This window comes from Zonotrichia leucophrys, chromosome 10, assembly GCF_028769735.1.
Source record: "Zonotrichia leucophrys gambelii isolate GWCS_2022_RI chromosome 10, RI_Zleu_2.0, whole genome shotgun sequence".
NCBI lineage: Eukaryota > Metazoa > Chordata > Aves > Passeriformes > Passerellidae > Zonotrichia > Zonotrichia leucophrys.
Window position 1 is genome coordinate 5,303,243 of NC_088180.1, and position 19,966 is coordinate 5,323,208.

Consider the following 19,966-nt stretch of genomic DNA (forward strand, 5'->3'; position numbering starts at 1 on the left):
TGTTCCAATGTGGCAGACAGGGTCCCTCTGCTTTGGACAATGGCACTTGTGAAGCCATGTTAAAACATTTTCATTATAGCTTACACTCTCTAACTCTTGATTACATCTGCCTGAACCCAAACAAGCAGAATTACAATCTAGGTTTACAAAATGCTAAGAAGTATGAGAGGAAGTGTTCTCAGCCACAGCTGCTTTCTAAAAGACTACAGGACATTAATTAATTAATTGGTGCTGCTCCTTGCAGACTCCCTCTGCCTAGACTGGGAGGACTGGGCTGTGGATGAAGAGCAGCAATAGACCAGAACCATGCAGGGCGCTGCCTGGGATCTAGGCAGAAGTGAGCCATGCTACAGTCAATTTCCCTTATCAACCTCATAAATGACATGAAAAAATAAGCACATTTAATAAAACAGTAGCTGATAAATAAAGATGTTGAAAATAAAGTTTGACCAGTCAATACTAATACATGATAAAGCTGTTACTGATATATAGCAAGCAGTTAATAACATTTATAAATAATAATGTACTCAAATAAAACCAATGGTCTCTTCAATCTCACCTTCTGCTCCTCCACTATGCTCCCTTTAAGAGCTTATTCCTCAGTCACTGACAGAAGAGGACATTAATTTATACATTAACTTATGTGCTCCTCTTTACCCCTCTCCATGCATGTTCTGAATAATATCAGATTCTGGGACTGTTGCTTCATGAATTTTCAGTCCTCCCTACTTCATGTGTCCTCCTGGTTCCAAGAGCATTCAGCTAAAAAAAAAAATAAATCTGTTCCTGACAAGTGGGATGGTTTTTGTGGGATATGTCCATGGTCCCAATTCCACACAGAGCCTCACTTCTCCTGCCCTCCCTCCAGTCCTCACAGTGGGCCATTATATTAGATTGGGCTGATCCAAAAATGGGAGCTGAGGGAGACTCTCTGAAATAGGCTAGAAAAGCTCTCTTACAAATGTGGTATGGCCCATAGGAGTACAGATTTTTAAAGCATTTTTGTCTCTGCTAAATAATGTCTCAAGTTGCATGTTTAAATTCCCTAAGTGCTGGAGTGTTCCCTGTGAGGACCTCACTAAAACTGAGGTAATGAAGAATATGATCAGTCTTCTGAGGGTGTTCTGACATAGAGGCAGGTCTGATTACATCATTTGTTTTGGGTTGAGTCTCAGGAGCTTTATAAAAAGCAGCCCTAAAGGCAAGGAGAGAGAAAAGGGGAGAGGAGGGCAATAACTCATTAGCAGAAGCTCTGTATATGTGCATTCTGCTATTTGCCACATGTCTACAAGGGAATTTCCTCAGAGTGCAAAGAAACCTGTGAACTGCTGGAATATTATAAGTCTTTCCTTGAGATGTCAGCCAAGAGCTTCAGTATAGTCACAGTGGCTACTGTGCTCATTTTCTGCCAAAAGATTCAGCTCTCAATGCAAGCACCGTTGAATGGTAAAGTCTTTCAGCTTTCTATTTTATTGTCTCTTGTACCTTAAGGCAGCCATTTATGCAGAAAAATGGCACCCTTACATTATTACTATTCAATCATGCTCAAAGCTGTATATTGTTGCAGTCTGCTGTTGTTTGGAATTAGTATCCTTATTTTAATTTCTCAGAATAGGTATTCTGACTTATACAGGGAAATTTGCCCTCTGATTTATTTGACATTACAGACTTTTTGCATGCTCAGTATGCTTTGCTTTGTTGATTTTTATTTCTCAGAGTTAGTGGAAGCATCACACCTTTCTCTCTGCCTGTTTATTTTTAAACCAGAGAGAAAAAAAAAAATCAATCTCTGTAAAGCACCCTACGCACTAGAGGTCATTCTCATATATTGGCAACAAGACTAGTTTCAGGACATTGGTTTCCTCTCTTTTTAGGAGTCAGTGTTCATCTATTCAAGCTGATTTTAACCAATTTTCATTTTTTCAAACTAATTATAATCTACCCAATGTTATTATAGGCTATGAGGGGAATTGTTCTAAAGTTTTTGTTACTCAGCACGTATATTCATGGGACAAAAATCCAGGAGTTTCAAACATAATCGAGAGCTGTTGGTTTGTGTAGAGCTCTGTGAAGACAAGCATTTTATCAGATTTTTTGCATAAGCAGCAAAAGGCATGGAGTTCAAACTTTTAAGGTCATCTTCTTATTTTGTGCATATGTCCTCTGAAAAAATGCCCATAGCCTATAGAAGAATCTCCCACCTAGAAATTGATGCTTTCAAGAACAACAGAATAAATAAAGCATGATGCTTTACAGGTGCTTTCTGTGACCATACAGAAGGTTTGGAATTGAAAGGATTTGTTGGCAAGATATGTTTTATGATACATGCTGAAGAGAATTCTGGAGAGTGCCTGTCTCAGACTTAGCTGGAACCTAGTCCCAAGAAATGGCAAGGGCTACAGTATCTGCCTATCTCAGACATCTTTCCAAGTAGATTATCACACCTACAAGCATTCACATTTTCCTAGCTCTCAAGTGACAGTGGAAATGTATTTTTCCCTGGCTGTTGATCAGTCAAATGCAGGTACACTGGCTCTAGGAACCTCTGCCATGCATGGGCACGTAACTTGTCACTCATCAGTACTCATCCCAACATGAACAAAGAGCCAGGAGAATGTTTGCAGACATAGAGCCATTGAATATTCACTTCTAGATGTGAATCCTCCAATTTGACACCATGTAAGAGTCTGCCTGACTGTCATTATCAGGCAGAATAAAAGCAACCGTGGGAATCCTTAAAATCAGAGGGTTTTGGGAAATCTGCAAAAGGCAGGCCTCAGAGACAGCAGAACTGATTGGAGCTAAGCAGAAGCCATGAGATTTGTCAGCAGAAAAGTTATATAAGAAGTAGAAAGTAAGGACAAATAGAATAATGGTTTGTGCATTAACACTTGGCTAGAATAACTCTCTAAGCTGCAGAAAAGTTCATCTAGTGAGATATTAGGAAGTTCTAAGCTTAATAATGGAGCTCTGTGCATTGTAGCTAAGGCTTACAAGGCTATTGTATTATAAATAAGCAAGCATTGTTTTAACCACAGGTACATGTGCTTATAGTGGTTGGATAGAACTACTGTCAATATGCTTTTGCTTTGTGTGATTGGTCAAAAAACTTTAAAGTGAGTTGTAACATTAACATTTGTAGTTACACTCCACTTATATTCCTGAACTCTCTAACTAGAGAAAAATCCCAGGGGTGCACCTACAGGCAATCTGTGGATATTTCAATTTTGAAAAAAAGTACTGAGAGCAGTCTTGCCCCAAGACTTAAGTGACCACAAGACACTCATCCCTATGGGCACGATCACAGGGATAATTATAGTTACAATTTGAGTGAGGAAGGTCCATAAAATATCAGAAAGTTTGAAAGTATCTATGCTTTTCTGTGTTTTGCTCAACAGCTGGGATTAAAATGATAGAGAAAAATATTGCAACATTCAATACATGGGTTTGAGTAGCAATTATTTTCTTTACAGAGTAAGATCAATTTCAAATACTCACAGTAATATTTCCTTTTTCTTTAAACAGCGTCAAAATGGTCTTATATTGGTAAGTACTAATTCATACATACAAAGTTATGGCTTTCTTCTGTGCCTTAAAGACAACTGGCCAAATGTATTCTGGTGAGTGCTTACTGGGATCACAATCCTTATCTAGGTTTGAATCTGGTCAATTTTCTTGAAATCTGCTATTCATCCACCAGGTTTGATATCTAGGTAACTGAATCAGTTACTGAATTCTAAATCTCCTTGTGGAATGACAAGAATTTCAGCAGACTAAAGCTGGGCCTACGACTGCAGATGGTCCCCAAAGCCCTCTGTTTCCTCAGCTGTCACATTCCGGCCTAGTTCTGCAAAGAGCATTCTCTCCCTACCCACATGAATCTTCTTTTTCAGGTAGAATCAGAGTTCAGTAAGTCACCTGTATTCTGTTACTGGAAGCTCAGGTCCCCGAGGATGCCAGCGATGACAAAGCAGAATAAAACACCTTTATGAAAGCAGTGTTAATTTGTAACTAATCCTTTAAGTCATCTACTAACTCAGAAGCACCTGGTGGCTGCTCAGGAAAAGAATTATCTAGTGTTTTTCTTTGAACTGCTCAAATCCTCTAGCCAGGTATTTCCTCACTCAGAGTAGCATTTTACATGCCAAATATCCCCACAGAAGTAGGTGGTAGAGAGAATCTCAGAAAAAAATGCTTGTTCTTAAGCTTTTGGTGCTGCTCCAAGACAACACAAAGAACCTCTGAGACTGAACTTGCTGCTAGGAACTCCTCCTTTTGGCTGTGCTCCATTTACCTGACTCGCCTCACATAAGCAGCAGGAGAACTGCCAGCTGCATGTCTATCTGCCAGTGCCCACACACAGACCTCACATTCCCAGCACTGAAAAAGCTTCACACAGCTTTAACAAAAACCTGGGTTTTCCACTTTGACAGCAGCCATCAGATAAACCTAACCCTGCTGGACAGTAAAGAAAACAAGACTTTTTTTACTACCATGAAAGCAGAAGTTTTGCCCTCCTTCCTTGTTTAAATCAGTTACTTCTCCCTTCCTAGGAATCTGGGTACCAGTGTTGATTTCAAAGTATGTTATTCTCAGTGTCCAACTTCATCAATTCCTATAAAGCTCTTCCATACTGCAGTCTGATTTTGACATTCTAAACGTAAGGAGGATAAAGAGAAGGTTGACAAAACAGATTATCTTTTTCCTTCAGCTACAGAGTTTGAAACATATCTAGAAAAACATATAAAAGCAGATGTATAAAAGAAACTTCAAAAAATGGAATTTGTACAGAACAGTACAGAAAATCAGAGGTGGAACACCGATCCCCACAGAGACAAACAGCTATTAGAGAGACTGTGCTGAGCCAGGAAAGAGCCCCTCCATACTCTCCTACTGATCCTTATGCCATTCTAAATCTTCCACTGTTTACCTTTGCCCCTGAAACACTTTGCAGTGCCTCTCACTGAAATTAAGTCAACAGGAATGGAAAGGAAATCAAGCCGTTATAACCACAGTGCAGACTGATGTCAAGATGAGGGTCAAGGTACAAGATTAAGGGTGGAGGAGAAATCTGAGTGCTCATTGTCAGCGATTTCTATTTGTTGAGTATTTTACATATTTTACAATATGTAAAACTGAATTTTGATGCAGTGTTAATACCTCGGGCCATAGTGGCAAAGCAAGATGACAACACATGTGATCAGGCCTTGCCTATTCAGCACAGGCCTTCCCAAGTCATGAGAGTTCACCTTGCCTATAATGGAAACTAATGCATTAGATACATCAAATATAAAGGCTAAACTTCTCCTGTTTGCTTCTTCCTTAGCCAAACTACAGCAATGCTATTTCTTCTTCCTGTTTTCACTACCCTTGTATATAGACCAAGAAACAGTGCCTGGAGGAAACACCACAGAGCAGTGAGGCCTGAGGCCTCCACCCCTGGTGACACAGGCTCGCTTGGTGATCTCTGAAATGTAGCTCCACCTCCTGTAAGATGGACAAAGTAGATCAAGGGTATCATAAGGAAAGCATTTTCAGTCAAAGAGCTGAAAGAGTGGTTCCAAGACCCCACAGCTCAGGACAGCATAATATGCATGCAGATTTTGGCAATCCGGCTGTGTGGCTGTGAGGTGCAGGCTGAAGCCTTCTGCCCCCCAAAAAAACCAGTAGAAGTAGATATTAGGCTTCAATTCTTTGGATTCTGGCTCTTTTTCTGTAGTGCAAGTGGGCTGGAATGAAATCAGAGAACCAGAATCATCCCTTCAGAGTGGACAGGCAGCTACAACAGAGAAAACTGGCTTTGCAGACAAATTTAAGGTAGTAGTGCCAACAGAATTATCAATGAACTTTAGCATGGGAAGAGACAACTTCATGCTGTAATGCAGGCACAAGAACTGTTGGAAACAGACATCAGGCTAATTTTACTTGGAAACTGTTTATTCTGCTGCTGCCAAATACTCCAATTCAGTGAGGTGCTGAGAACCTGTGCTAAGACCCTTCCATTTCCCCTTCAGAAAGCTTTAGAGAACACACTAGAGCATGCCCCAGATTTCTCATACAGCACTTGGATGCTGTAACAGCAACAGCTACAGCCCTTGGCAATTCCTCTATCTCACAAGTTTCTCTCTGGACACATGTGTGGAAGATACACACACATATTGGCTCTGTGTGCACAGGATGGTATCACTGAGCACTGAGCAAAATGGAACCCATGTGGTCACGCCACCATGGCAGGGAGCCTGGGCTCAGCCTTCACCACCACCTCAGCCCTGGGCAAACAGCAGCTTTACAGCTTCCAGCTGGCTGGAAACAGGGCAAAGTGCTCTGCCTGGCTGCAAAAATACCACAGGCATTCCCTGTTTTACTCACCCAATGTATTTTACTACATTACTTCAGATCAAGAGAACTTGCATGGACTGTGAGAAGCTGGAGCAACACAAATATTAATTGGTCATCAGAGCAATAGTCTGTTGGTACCACTGGTGTCTCACAGGGCTGTTTTCTCCTTATCTTAAATGGGCCAACGTATATACCCTGGGAGGAGACACCCCTGTTCATGAAGGAACATCTGTCCTGCATTGCCCAGCAGCACCAGCGTTGTTGGGGCTGGCTGGAAAGCATAAAGCTGTCAAAGGAAATGTTACAATGGACTCATGCAGTCTTGGCACTGAGGGTGCTTTGCTCAGCTCACTGGGTAGTGGACAGCCAGACAATCCCGAAAATGATTCCTGCTTTATTTACAGACATCTTTTATTAAATAGCCGTGAGGGCACAGTCAGGCTCAGAGCTATTTTCAGTGTTGTAAGGGAACATGGTCCTGCAAACTTGTGTCAAGCAAAGCAATCCACAGGCTGGATTTGAGCAGCCTGAGTTTGCACTCCTCAGTGTGGGAGTGCAGGGAGGGCTCTTGGCAGCGCTGGGAGCAGTCCAGCAGGAAGGATCCTACTTTCACTGGCACCAGCAGCTCCCTGCCTTAACATGCTCACTCCAACAGATGAATTAGAGTGTTGAGGGGGCAGAACAGGCCCATGGCACAATCAGTGCTCTGCTGACACAGTCCTCGTGGGATCCTCATTGCAGCAAACACTTCTGAAATGCCCGGGTCACAAATGTGTCGCACAAAAAGGAAATTACCTTTGAAGATAATTTTGCAATACTTCTGTTAATATATTTTGGGGCTTGTAGCACAGGCCAATCTTACATGCACAAGCTGTTCTTTAGTAGTGATCGGACAAAGCCTTTGTAAACACAATGTGATTTCCACTGAATTTATCTGAGTGTACTGGCACAGAAAAGGGAAAATCTGGTTCACAATCAATCCATTTTCAGCAGACCTAACTGAGAAATGCCTTCCAGCTGTGTGGTTTATGTACCTTGGAAATCTCAATTTCACATACGCAAAACTAAGCTGCAGTGAGCTCAGCTCTTTGAGACAGGAGTTTTGAGGCATTGAAATTAGAAAGACTATGTGATAAAAGACAGAACTTCTGTAAAATCTGGGTTTGTACCAATAAAGAGGTCTTGTTTGGTTTTGTAGGTTTTTTTTTAATTGAGTAGGAATGAGAAACAAGCAAAATGTTCTATAGCTTAAAGGCCTGTGAGTGGAGTTGCAGATTTATGTCAAGAAAAGGGTCAAGGAACATAAAGACTGTGATAGCTGGATCATTTTATAGAAAAGACAAAAGATTTCCTTCTGAACTGGCAACATAGGTGTGAAGTTCCCATATTCTCTTGCCAGCTCTTCCAGACATTTAAGTCACCCAATCACAATACTAAAAACTGATTGGTACTTCATGACTCTCTGGCTGGGACTAGACTTCTATTTTATACTACATCAATCACCTATTTAATTATCAAGTCTTCAAAGCTGTGCTATGTAATATGTTAAAATCTTCTTGCAAACTCATTACCTTATCAAGCTTTTTAAAATTATTGAAGTCTTTTTACAATAAAGGCTTCTCACCAATTTTTTGACATTGCTGTAATCTTAGTTCCTTTAAAAAGTGTTAAATTTCATTGTTATTGTCATTGTCATGCACAGTAAGCTTGAACCTAATAAGCTGTCATTTCTTGGAATATTCTAATGCATATTTTCCTGGGAAATATTCTTCAGCATGTATTCCACAGTATGGAATTTATGGTCTTTTGGATGTATTTGTTATTTGCCAAGAAAAGGTTGAGGAGAGGCTTCTATAATGTCAGCATAACGCCTTTTAGCTTTTTAAAATCATTTCAGCAACTTTAAGATAGTATCACAAGGATGTAAGAAGAAGGAAATTGATGTGATTGTCAGTGAACTGGAGTCAAAAATTTAAGTTGCAGCAAAACAGCAAAGCCTATTTACACTGAAAAGTGCTGATTGAGTCTGTCAAACTCTGCACACTGCAAACAATGTCACCGGCTAACCCTATGTCTTGAATACTCTTAAACAGCTTTACCAAGAAAGTAAGTCTGTCTTTAAGCACCAGAACTGATCTTGTTGATTCTGTCACATGAACTATGTTTAAGAAAGATTCACCCCCACTATCCATTTACTTGGCAATTGTCTTTCATGTAAATAAGGTGAACTGCTAATAGTATCCTCCTGCCTGTTAATTTCCTTCAGAAAATATCTGAACTGGCTTTGCCCGTTCAAAGAAGCCCCTGGGAATGTTATAGTTTTGGAAAAGAAGCCTTCTAATCAAAGACTCAAGGGACTCAATCTACATAGTTGAAGAGAAGTGAGAAATTATATCCTCTATGTTATAAGTACTTCAGTGAGGAACAAAAGTATGGGAACAGCAGGCTCACAGTGAAAAGCAAGGAGAGTAATTATCCATTGGGCACTAATGAAGTATCTTTTATCTGCAGTGCTTAAAGGAAGAGTAGAGGTTTATTCCCTTCTGAAAACAATGGCCTCATGGAGTAGAAATCTATCCAGGCAGGCCCAGTGTTCTGTGTTACACAGATCAGACTGGGTGATCCCTAAGGACCTTCCTGCCTTGGAAAGAATCATGAGTGTTCAGAGACAAGGAGAAAAAAAAGTTGCAAGTACCTCTTCTGGTATTTAAATCTGAATCATCTCATCTCACAGTCTGTAAACAGCTGCTAGCTGGTTAATGTGCAATTAAAGCAAAAGCACAATTAAAATTCTCTTGATATTATCTATTCTTTGTAGATCTTACCTCGGGCAAAAGGCTGTGATGAAGAAAAGTTTCACCGGAGTTTGAGCAAGTTATTGCTGGTCAAATTACCATAACACCTTCAATTTTTGCAAGTTAGCTTTTCACTGTGGGTTTTGCAAGCCTGTTAGATAGTGCTAGAGAGTTTGTACAGTAAGGAAATGTCTGAGAGTCTGATATAATCAGACCTGTCTCTAGGTCACAACACCCTCAGAAAAATGACCATACCCTTCATTACCTCCATTTTTATGAGGTCCTTTTTTAAAAAACAAAGTCTTAAAAATTCAGAAAAGGCTTCTTTTCCAATTTTTTTGTGAAGGCTGACACAAGAGCATTTCTGTGTTAACTGCAAGTGAAGGTTTGACAAATGTGTCTCTGTTAATTCACACAGGTCCTGATGGAGAGAAGGCCTGGCCAAAGAAATACCCATTTTGTGGAGGAGTATTCCAATCACCAATTGATTTCCACAAAGCTATTCTCCAGTATGATTCTAATCTCTTGCCTTTAGAATTCATAGGCTATGACGTGCCCTCCACTGACCAGTTTACATTGATCAATAATGGCCATTCAGGTAAGAGAGCTCACAGACAGCAAGGAATGGTAAAAGAAAGAGCTGCAGGAACTCACTGTGGTTTGTTTGGTTTTTTTTACTTCATGGGTAACCCTTTGATTATTAGATTAAATTAAGCTGCTAATCAGTGAGAAAGTCTTCACATCAGCATACCTGCATCTACAGAACAGGCTAGAGAAATCTGGGGAAGTACTAAGAACAAATGGATTCCCAGTAAGTGAAATTTTAAATAAAGAAATTTAAAATAAACTCTAGGCATGTCAGAATTAATGCCCAAGGTTTTCTTATTACTTTGGTTGAGTTGCACTGAAACAGAAACAGACTTTGTGATTCAGCTAAAAAGAGGTTGACTGATAACATATGAGCAATGGGTCTCTTCAATTCATCACCAATTATGGGAGGGCATGGGGAAGAGGAAAAAAATGTAGGAGCTCCATTCTGTTCTTTTGAGTAGAAATAGAAACCTCTTTAGAGTAAGGTAAGATAGACAGTGATACATAGTGATAGGTGAGAAGACAGAAAAATAATTAGTGTACGAACAGGTCCTCCCCACAGTAGCACCAAACCAGTGTCAGTACAGCAGGTAAAGGCAGAGATGATGCTCTCATAAAGGTCTCCTATAATGACACAATATACAATACCAGTGAGTCAGCCCCACAATTTTTCATTCCTTCCTGAAACACCTGAAGACATAGAAATAAAAATAGTTATAAAGTCCTCCTTCTTTGTTGTCCTGCAATCCTCCTTTATTGCAGAAGTATCAAAATAACCTGCCTTATAAAATGGCCTCTGTTCTCACGTGCTTGGTTATGAATTGACCAACATGCAAAACCCACTTTTTAAATCATTCTTTCAGTGAAGTTGACCGGCTCAATTGAACATCATAAGCCCATTCTTCAGTAAGGGCCAACCTCTTGGGACAGACTCCTGGTTTTCCTCTTGATCAATTTCTCCTTTAAAACCAGGTTGCTTCCAACTAGGAATGGCTGGAACATTCTTTCCTTGTGAGCCTTCATTTCCTAAAAGTCCTTCTCAGTCCTAAGTGAAAGACTGGACTGTCACAGTTGAATGCAACAGGCTGATGTGACAGGCAATAGGCAGAGAAGGAAATCTTGTCATTGTGTACTTGAAGGGTGCCAAAAGAACAGCACTGAAAACCTGTCCCTGCCAAAACAGTCACAAGTAAAAGCAAATTCCTTGGAGAACCTAAGTCACTATCACTGTCAGATCTCACCTCAAAAATACCAAGTTTAATTATTTCCTAAAGAAAATCAAGACAAAAGTATAACCCCCTCAAGAAAATGGGAATTCATTTACAACATCAGTGCCCTCCTAGAAAGCAGTGGAGATGCATCCTATGCTAGAAACTACACTTAGATACAAGTTAATTTACCTCTGAGTAACAAAATTTAGCCTCGGTTGGACTGATCATTATACCATCTGCTGCTAACTTCTTTTTCAGCCAGAGGAAACCAGTAGGATGCTTAGAATTGTGCTGTCAAATCATTCCTATATGACGTTTGATGTTCTTCACCAGCCAGCTCTTCAGAATTCAGACACAATCACCTTCATCAGCTGGACTGAAAACAGTAGAGCTCAAAAAAAAATTCCCTTTCAGTAGGAGTCTAAAAATACAGAGGGTCACAGCTGTTACTTCACTACGGTTTTGAGCCTTGTTTCCCCTGAAAAACATGTCCAGGCAGTCCAAAACCAAACTGTATTCAGTCTGAAAAATAATGCAGATAAATTGCAAAACAATCAATCTGTTCTTGGCATTGCTTTATGAAGTACCAAGTGCTCCAAGTGAACAACTGAGAAGTTTCTGCTGGCTTGAGAATTACTACTGTAATTTCTACACAAAAATCCCCCAACAAGAGCCTTAGTGAGGAGAAGGGAGGCTCATGCATACAAGGGTGATGCTCCAGCATGTCAAGAGAGGAGATGTTCCTTCTTAAGGCCTAGGATTATCCTGCTGCTCGACATCAGTGTTCTGGATTTTGGGAGCAGCAAGGAAAGAGAGGAGTTTATTTGATTTTATCCTGTGTCCCCAAAAGAAGATTAAGAGGCAGCAGAGTTCAATATAACAGGGGATATAAATTACCATGAGAAATATTAATTTATTAATCAATTTTCAACCATTATAAGGGGATTGAAAGAAGATACATGAGCATAATTTTGCTTTGACATATCAGTAATTGTCTCTTCAATGTCTGAGATAAATTCACATTCTTCAAAGATTTCCATTAGCAACAATTGTCGCTTTAAATTCACGTATTTAGGAAAATAGAAACAGGTATGTTGTAAATGCTCTAAATCCTCATCTACCAAGAAAGGCTTAAAGAGAACAGAAGTGTTTATCTCCTACCACGGACTGAGATGGATTTGAGTCAAGAATCTGCTTTTTTCATGCTCCATATATAATATACTCAGACTCCGTATTTTTATTTGTCCTATTCCTGAGAGCTGTGGTGTCATTTGTTCCTATCTGGTTTTGATCTGCTTACAGTGAAAATGTATCTGTCACCTGCTATGTCCATCAGAAACCTCCCATTTGAATACACTGCATCTCAACTTCACCTGCACTGGGGGAACCAGAACAAGTCGGAAGGCTCTGAGCACACCGTGGGCGGGAAGCATTTTGCAGCAGAGGTAAGGCAGACCAGCTCAGATCAGGGAAAGAGGCAAAGAAGGTTGGGTGGGTAGGTTCTATTGTTTCAAAGTGGGATCTGTGTCTCGGGTGAATGACTGTAAAAGGCTGTGAGGTTCTAAGCTGAGTATTTATGATCAGCCAGAAGTCCCTGAAGAACCCTCCTGCACCATCTCATCCTGAGGTGGCTGCATGGTCCTTTCTAACTGTGAAACACAAATGTGAGCATAACCCAGATGTTATTGTAACAAAGTATCTTTTCCTTTGTAGCTGCACATTGTACATTACAACTCTGAGAAATACCCAGATATAACAGCAGCAATGGACAAAGCAGATGGACTGGCTGTTCTGGCTGTTCTCCTTGAGGTAGGATGCAGGATCTTTATTTTCTGTTTGTTTAGAGTATGCTTTCAATCATTCAGTAATGAGAGACCTTTAATGTACAAAATCACCTACATTCTTTACATTATTATTATCATAGACAGTGGCTGAGTAAAGGATCTTCCTTTCCTCTTTCACAAAAAAATAAAAAGAGTCAGATTCTAGTAGCACATACCAAACCAGGAGCAAATGCCACAAAAAGAGGAATTCTGAGTATTTCCTCATGTTATTTAGTAAATTAACTTCAGCTATGTTAAATCCATTTTTGCATTCATTTACAAACTAATGATTGGCAGCGTTTATCAAATAAGAGGCAAGAGTGAATTTCAAGCTCATTCACTCAAAGCTGCCTACTGTAGCATGGAGCAGTTTGAACACAGAGAGGCACAGGCAGGCACAGCCCTGCCTTTGACCACTGTATGTAATCAGGATTTAACCACAGTCTTCTCCCTGCTAACTTCCCAGATTCTTTGAATCACAGATTACAGAAAACGAGTATGTCCAGTGACATTTTAAGATGTCACGACAGCTTTCCAATTTTTCTCTCTTAAGTCCTACATATGAAGATAATAACGGTCTTAAACAAAAAGAAAAAATAATAGTAGCTTGTATGTGTATAATTCTTATTGAGGATTAAAACTCATCAGTAAGATAACTGTAAAGATAATTTTTAAATGTGAGGATTTTCTGCAGTATAACAAAGCAAAACCACAAATTTCCACATTTCCATCAAAAAGTGAAATGTTCCAGTTAGCAAGCAAAGCTTGCCCTGATATTACCCAAGCTCACTTCCTAGCACCTCTAAGATTCTGAGAGTAATTTTGTGTGAAATTTCAGTTAATTTGGAAGTTGTAGCTGTGAAAAGTGTCAGAGTATTGTACATTACACTAGGAAATAATACTGGGATTCTGGTTATTTCTAAGCAATGGTATTTGAAAATCAAGTTAATGAACAATGGAGATTAGGTCTTGGAAATCCTTTCAGACAGCTGGTGGGTATTACAGTTAATGTAAGGACACCAGTTTACTATGTCTGGTTGTCAGAGGAGTTGCTCAGCACCAGCTCTGAAGAATTCATAAAAAAGGCATTGGTTATTAGACTGAAAAGCTACTGGTAGCAGTTGAAAAAGAGTCTTGTGTGATAGATGAGTTATAGCCTAGGTCAGATGTCGTTGTAGGCCTGTGGCCCTGTGGTACCCAACAGGGTCATTCTTCACCTCCCCAGGCTGTGAGAAGCTGCGCTATAAAAATGTTTGTGGGTGGAAAAATGTGGCTTTGACTGGAAACCAGGAGATGATCTGAGAAGCCTGGCAGCTGAGAACTTCTGCCTGCACTGCTTTCAGAGGAAAGGGCTTCTCTTCATTTGCACTGCACTCTGAGCAGGCAGGGGCAATAGGGTCAGTGCTCACAAAAGGTCTGCACTGCAGGTGTAAAGGCAGCAACACAACACAGAAACTCTTATAGCCCTGGAGCAGGAATATTATCATGGCTCTGAGGACAGAGGGAATGCTTTGAGTTATAAAATACTTATGCCATCCTAGTACATTAATATCTGGACAGTGGAAGCCCTTGCCTGAGGACAGGCCAGAAGCACAGACTCATATTCCGACTGGTGATTTGCTGCTGTTGATAATGTGATCATTGCAGATTGGACCCTTCAGCCCATCCTATGAAAAGATCTTCAGGCACTTCCGGAATGTGAAATACAAGGGTGAGTGGCTAAATCAGATTGAGAATGGCTGAGAGTATCAGGTGTCGCCCTGAGAGGGATTGAACTGGCAGAAGAAACAGTGCAGAGATCCCACACAGATCTGTCACAGACTGTGAAAGGCTTCCAAATGCAGTGCATTCCTGGGAAGAGCATATGGCCAGCACGCCCCATGTGATGCTGACTGAGCCTTATTTGTTCCACATGGTGTTTTCTAGTTAATCTGGCCACAGTTTATCTTAAAGGAGTCTGATTTGGTATCTCAGACAAGATTTGTACATAGGAAACTTAAAAAACTGTAGTCCTTATTAAACTGGGATCGCCTCTGCTAAAAGATATTTTTCTTTTCCTAGTGATATGACACTGAAAATATCCCAAAAAAATTCATTTCACCTGTGTACTCATGATGCAATATTTAACACAAACCCCCTTTTTTTAGATCAGAAGGTCCTGGTCCCTGGTTTCAATGTTCAAGAACTGCTTCCTGACAGACTGGATGAGTATTATCGCTACGAAGGATCCCTGACAACTCCTCCCTGCTACCCAAGTGTTCTCTGGACAGTTTTCCGACACCCCGTTAAAATCTCTCAAGAGCAGGCAAGTTCCAAGTTCCAGCAGAGCACATTTCCCTGACTGGTGTCTGCTAAAGGACAGTAAATGCATAGTCTCATTTCCTGGATTTCTCGTATGTTCCTGTAAAACTGAGCAGTGACCATTGCTAAAATCCTTTAAGTGGGAAGAACAGCACAGAACTAACATAAATCAATATCCCATTCTGTTTGTTGTTAGCATGTTCTCAGTTGGCCAGAACAAAGGACAGACAGCTGCACACCAATTGGTACAGTATCAGCTTGAAAAAACTCCAGTCGAGTGAGATGAATTTTGATTTTCATTATGTACTTACTCCCTGGCTCCAAGTCTTTCAATGAGTTACCTGCAGGTTATTGTTTGGGTTCCATATCTGAACATTAATCACCAAGTGTTTTGGTGTTACTTTGATCCTGATGGACTTGAGTGGGTTGGAAAGTTTCTAAAGATCTTGTGTTGTGTTATTTATCCATCTTGGGTTCCCTAGCTGTTCTCCCAACTTACATTTTTTGTGCTTATCTAATTACCTTCTTTTGCTCTTAGGTGGCCACTTACCTAGACTATAAATTCACAATCACTATCTTTTGATTCACCTAATTATAGACAAAGGGGAAAATATTATTAGCAAAATCTCAGATCAAATTACTGCAAGCTCCTTGTCTTGAAAATACATTCTCAGCTTCTGTCAGACCATGTCTCTACCAAAATAAAGAACTCTTTCAAAAAGTTGCCTTTAATACTACCTAGGAGTTAGACTATGCCAGGGAGAGTATGCTGGGAAGTCTACCATGTTTCCTCCCATTGAATTTTTCTGGCTGACAATCTGATAGTAAGCAGTAGTTTCACCAGGATCTAAACAAAATACAGGTATGGACTTGGAGATGTCACACTGTTTAAACAATATTCTGTATTTGGGTTCACAGGCCACATGAAACTTAATTATTAATGTATCCCCTTCCCTCTGACTGCACCTTTTTCTTTTTTCCATCACTCCCAGTGATCACACACAGACACTGCTTTCTCTGTGTTCTGTGAGCTGATCAGGTGAATCCCTTTATAGTTGCTGGCACTGGAAACAGCCATGTACTGCACAGAGCGTGACGACCCAGAGCCCCTGGAAATGGTTGATAACTTCAGAAATGTTCAGGATTTCCATGAAAGACTGGTTTTTATCTCCTTCCGTGAAGGTGAGTTGTGTGAATGCTTCTGTGCAAATGTGAAGTACTGAAATGGCAGTCCTGTCCGACTGTACCACTACAAAAACACTGATATCCCCCTGCAGTTCACTTGGTTGCCTTTTCTTCTCATACTGAGAAGTATATATACTCATACCACCCTTGGGATTATAATAGGTTCACCATGGAATCCTCTGCAGTGACCAAACTTCTGCATTTTCTACCCTCATCCTCTGTTTATCACAATTCACTGCCTGGTGGGCTTGGCAAGGGTGTGTTGTCAATTCCTATCAGCACCTACAAGCCATTGATCTGCTGAGTCCGAATGGTCAGTCAGAAATGAGAAATGCAGTGTTCCATCCATTTCTTAAACTGACCTCTCAGCACCTGACTGTATTCTCTCTATAAATCATACTCAGTACTTAATAGTAGAAGGTAGAGTTACAACCCATGAAGCCAGGAATTGAAAATCTGACACTATGCTTCTCATCTAGGAATCTCCAAATATTTCACAGAAATAGTGTAAGCATTATTATTTCCATTTATGGGGGAAAATTTGATTTAGATGTGACTCTCAAAATTGTTGCTGTGAACCAGAGCCAAACCAAATAATAACATTTGGTTCTCCCTCTGCTGAGGCACAATATTGGCTCCCACGCAGAGATGACACCAGCCATAAAAGCATTTTCAGTGTACCTTTAAAGCTGGCTTGACTTAGCAGAGTTAAACTGTAGGGGTTATTGCCCTGTTCACACCCCAGAACGGGTCTCTATGGCTAAGAAGGACATTGCTCAGTGCCACTTTAATAGAAATCCCATTCAGTCTAAGTACATTAAGTTACAAAAGCTCATTGACGCTACCAGTGAACCATAGAAAAAATGTTCAACCCATTTCAAAAAGAGTATTCATTTCCCCTGTAATCTCACATTCCACTTACTGCAGTCACAAAAGCTTCCTCACAGGTGCAGCCCCTCACCTAAAGGGGAAAAAAGGAAAGAAAGGGGAAAAAAGAGAAAAATAAGGAAAAATGTCTCCTGTCAAAGCTCAATGAAGCACCCCTGGCTGCTGCAAGTGCCCAGCCTGATGCAGTCAGCTGCACCTCAAATAGGAACAGAGCACACCTATTAAGAAGGGAAGGAAAGGCCATGCAGAGAGTCAAGGATTGAGCCAGGCAACCACTGAAATTTGTAAAAGAAATCCTGTTGTGCACACCTAAGGCCCTACCGAGCAGGTTTTCAGAGAAACTTTTCTGCCTTATCACTGACAAGCCTGAACTGCCGCCCTCCCCTGAGCACAGACACCACAAGATGGGGCCACTGGCCTGTGTTTTGTAGCAAAATTGAAAATGCCTGAGGTGTTCAGTCATCCACATTTTTGATGCCAGTAATGACCATCTAAATTCACACCTATATTTATAAGAACCACATTTCAAAAGACCTCTTTAAGGATTACACAGCAAAACTCATGTGTGTGTGTTTGTAATACACTTTGTTTTATCAGCAATTTATTCCAATAAATTCCCCTTCATATAAATGCAGCTGGAATTTGCTACGATGTTCAAACCACCTGAGTTAAACAGGAACTCGTGTCTAGTTTTGATTGGGTACCAGGCTGAAATACTGTCTTACTAAATTTTGTAAGAAGATCCTCTCATCACACAGAAGTGCTCCCTGCCCTTTCCCTTCCAACTACAAGCTCTTTTTTTTTCTACAGTTATCTCTTTGGTGTTACATTTTTGTGTCCATTTGACACCTTTACTATGACAAAACTCACCTTTTACAAAACAGCTCCTCTTCAATTCCATGGATTGCAAGCTTCTTCCATTAAGCTGGACTTCAAATTAATGGGTCAAATGCAGTTAAACTCTACATTTTACACTTGTTTTTCATCAACAGCTGATTTAATAGGAGAAAATATTTAGATGGAATGCGTGAAACCTGCCAGTTTGACTCTGAAAGTGCTCTGATGTTGCTTAGTGAGAGCCAATCATTTGAAAAATTATTTTTAAAAATGTGTAAATAAATTAAGAAAATGCAGTTAAGAAAAGGGAGATCACCTCCAGGATCTTTGTGGAAGAAAAAATAAATAAAATATACCTTAATTGCCAAAAGCATACATGAAGCTCACTAAGAAACATAGCATTATGAGAATCCTTAAATCTTTATGCAAACAAGGGATCACTCAGTTTTTCATACCAATATCCTGAATTCATTTTTACCTTCTTTGATGCCTTTAAGCAATGTTCTCAGCAGCAAAGACTATTATTCTTCAGCTGTCCACAGTCAGTGGTGCTCTGTGGTGTGAGAGAACAAAAAGGATTGAATTTAATGTCCTTGATTGCCTGGGTTTAATTCTTTGGGTTTGTTTATGAGCTCTAATTTATTATAACATAAAAATCATGCTCCTGCTATGACCTGCTGTACCAGGGCCTCCACACTGGCACTGTGGCTTCAACATGTGCATCATATCCAGCACTGTGAGCTGTGGAGCCAGCTGTGGGACTGGGGCATCCCAGGGAACATCTGTGCAGAGCTGCCCATCCACAGTCACAGCGTGGTGTGACAAGGCTGTGGAGAGGTTGCCCGTGCAGAATGCAGACATCGTGACAGATCAGAGACTCCCCTTCTCCACTCAAGGCAGTGGTATTAACACTTGTGCCTGTTTTCCCTCTTTTCTTAGGCTTTGTGGTATCTGTCGTGATAGCCTGCATTCTGGGAGTTCTCATCATTCTTGCAGTAGCATTCTGGCTACTGAAGAAGAAAAGGTAAGGTGTCTGGCTATCATATCACAAAAAAATTCAAGCCGTATTTTCCCTCTGACATAGAGAAGTGCTTGTGTGTCCAAAACTTTGACCTTTTTTATAGTAATAAAGTTTGGTCTTTCAGAAGACATGATCTCTTCCTACAAACTGTGATTTGTTTTTATTACTGTAGACATTATTTCCTTGTGTGATATGAGGCTGGGTCAATAAAAGACTTATCCAGTTTTCCTATTTCCCAAACGCCATTTGTTCTTTTCTTGTTATTTTTGCTAGCACTGCTGCTCTGAATTGATTTTTGGATCCTTCCATTTTTTCCTGGAACAGTATGTGAAACAAGGAGAATGGAATTTTAGGAAAACCTCTCCCACAACCTTTTAGATGAAGAAATAAGTACTGCCAAAAGATCATTAAGCCACTGTTTGCTGACAAAGCCAAATTCTGGGGAAAAAAATCTAAGATTACAAATTTTGCTACAGCCTGATTTCCTTTGCATTCAGCATTGACCTTGCATACAAAATGTGGTCTCCTGAAATATTTTAAATAATTGATAATAATAAATAAGCTATGTGACATTTGCACTAGTACAGAGAAAAATGATCTCATACATGCATAATGGACAACTTTAAGTAACTAATTGTGCTTTTCCTTCATTGACATTACAGCTATTTAATTATTTTTTAATTTTAGTTGCAAAAAGGGAGGTGGAGACAACAGAGGAGTCATCTACAAAGCAGGGATGTACAAGGAGAAAGAAGACATCTCCAAAATTTGATGCCCTGCTCTGTCACAAAAGCCCCTTTTCATTCATAGCACTGATTTATTTTGAATTAGTGAAACACATCACTTGTTCTTGGCTAATGATAACCCTCAAGAGAGTTCTAAAAACACATACCAGCCTAAAGTTTTCTGTAGCCCTTGTTGTCTTGTTTTCCAGAGAGATATGATCAGTGAATTCCCCTGAGCTGAATTCCTCGC

At 40.2% G+C, this 19,966-nt stretch overlaps 1 protein-coding gene across 1 annotated transcript; it reads left to right on the plus strand.

Annotated features, from left to right (window-relative positions):
• Positions 1–1,355: 1,355 nt before the first annotated feature.
• Positions 1,356–19,763, plus strand: CA12 (carbonic anhydrase 12). Its single transcript, XM_064722331.1, has 10 exons — positions 1,356–1,446; positions 3,526–3,546; positions 9,553–9,732; positions 12,239–12,381; positions 12,650–12,745; positions 14,407–14,470; positions 14,907–15,064; positions 16,116–16,242; positions 18,910–18,994; positions 19,679–19,763. The coding sequence occupies exons 1-10, from the start codon at positions 1,356–1,358 to the stop codon at positions 19,761–19,763; spliced, it is 1,050 nt and encodes a 349-aa protein (XP_064578401.1).
• The last annotated feature ends 203 nt before the right edge of the window (positions 19,764–19,966 follow it).

Bases quoted from the DNA above. Each gene is read 5' to 3' on its own strand.
- CA12 (XM_064722331.1), top strand. From the start codon at position 1,356: ATGTCAGCCAAGAGCTTCAGTATAGTCACAGTGGCTACTGTGCTCATT. The intron at 1,447-3,525 runs GTAAAGTCTTTC...TTCTTTAAACAG, and splicing joins AATGCAAGCACCGTTGAATG to CGTCAAAATGGTCTTATATT. The intron at 12,746-14,406 runs GTAGGATGCAGG...TGATCATTGCAG, and splicing joins TTCTGGCTGTTCTCCTTGAG to ATTGGACCCTTCAGCCCATC.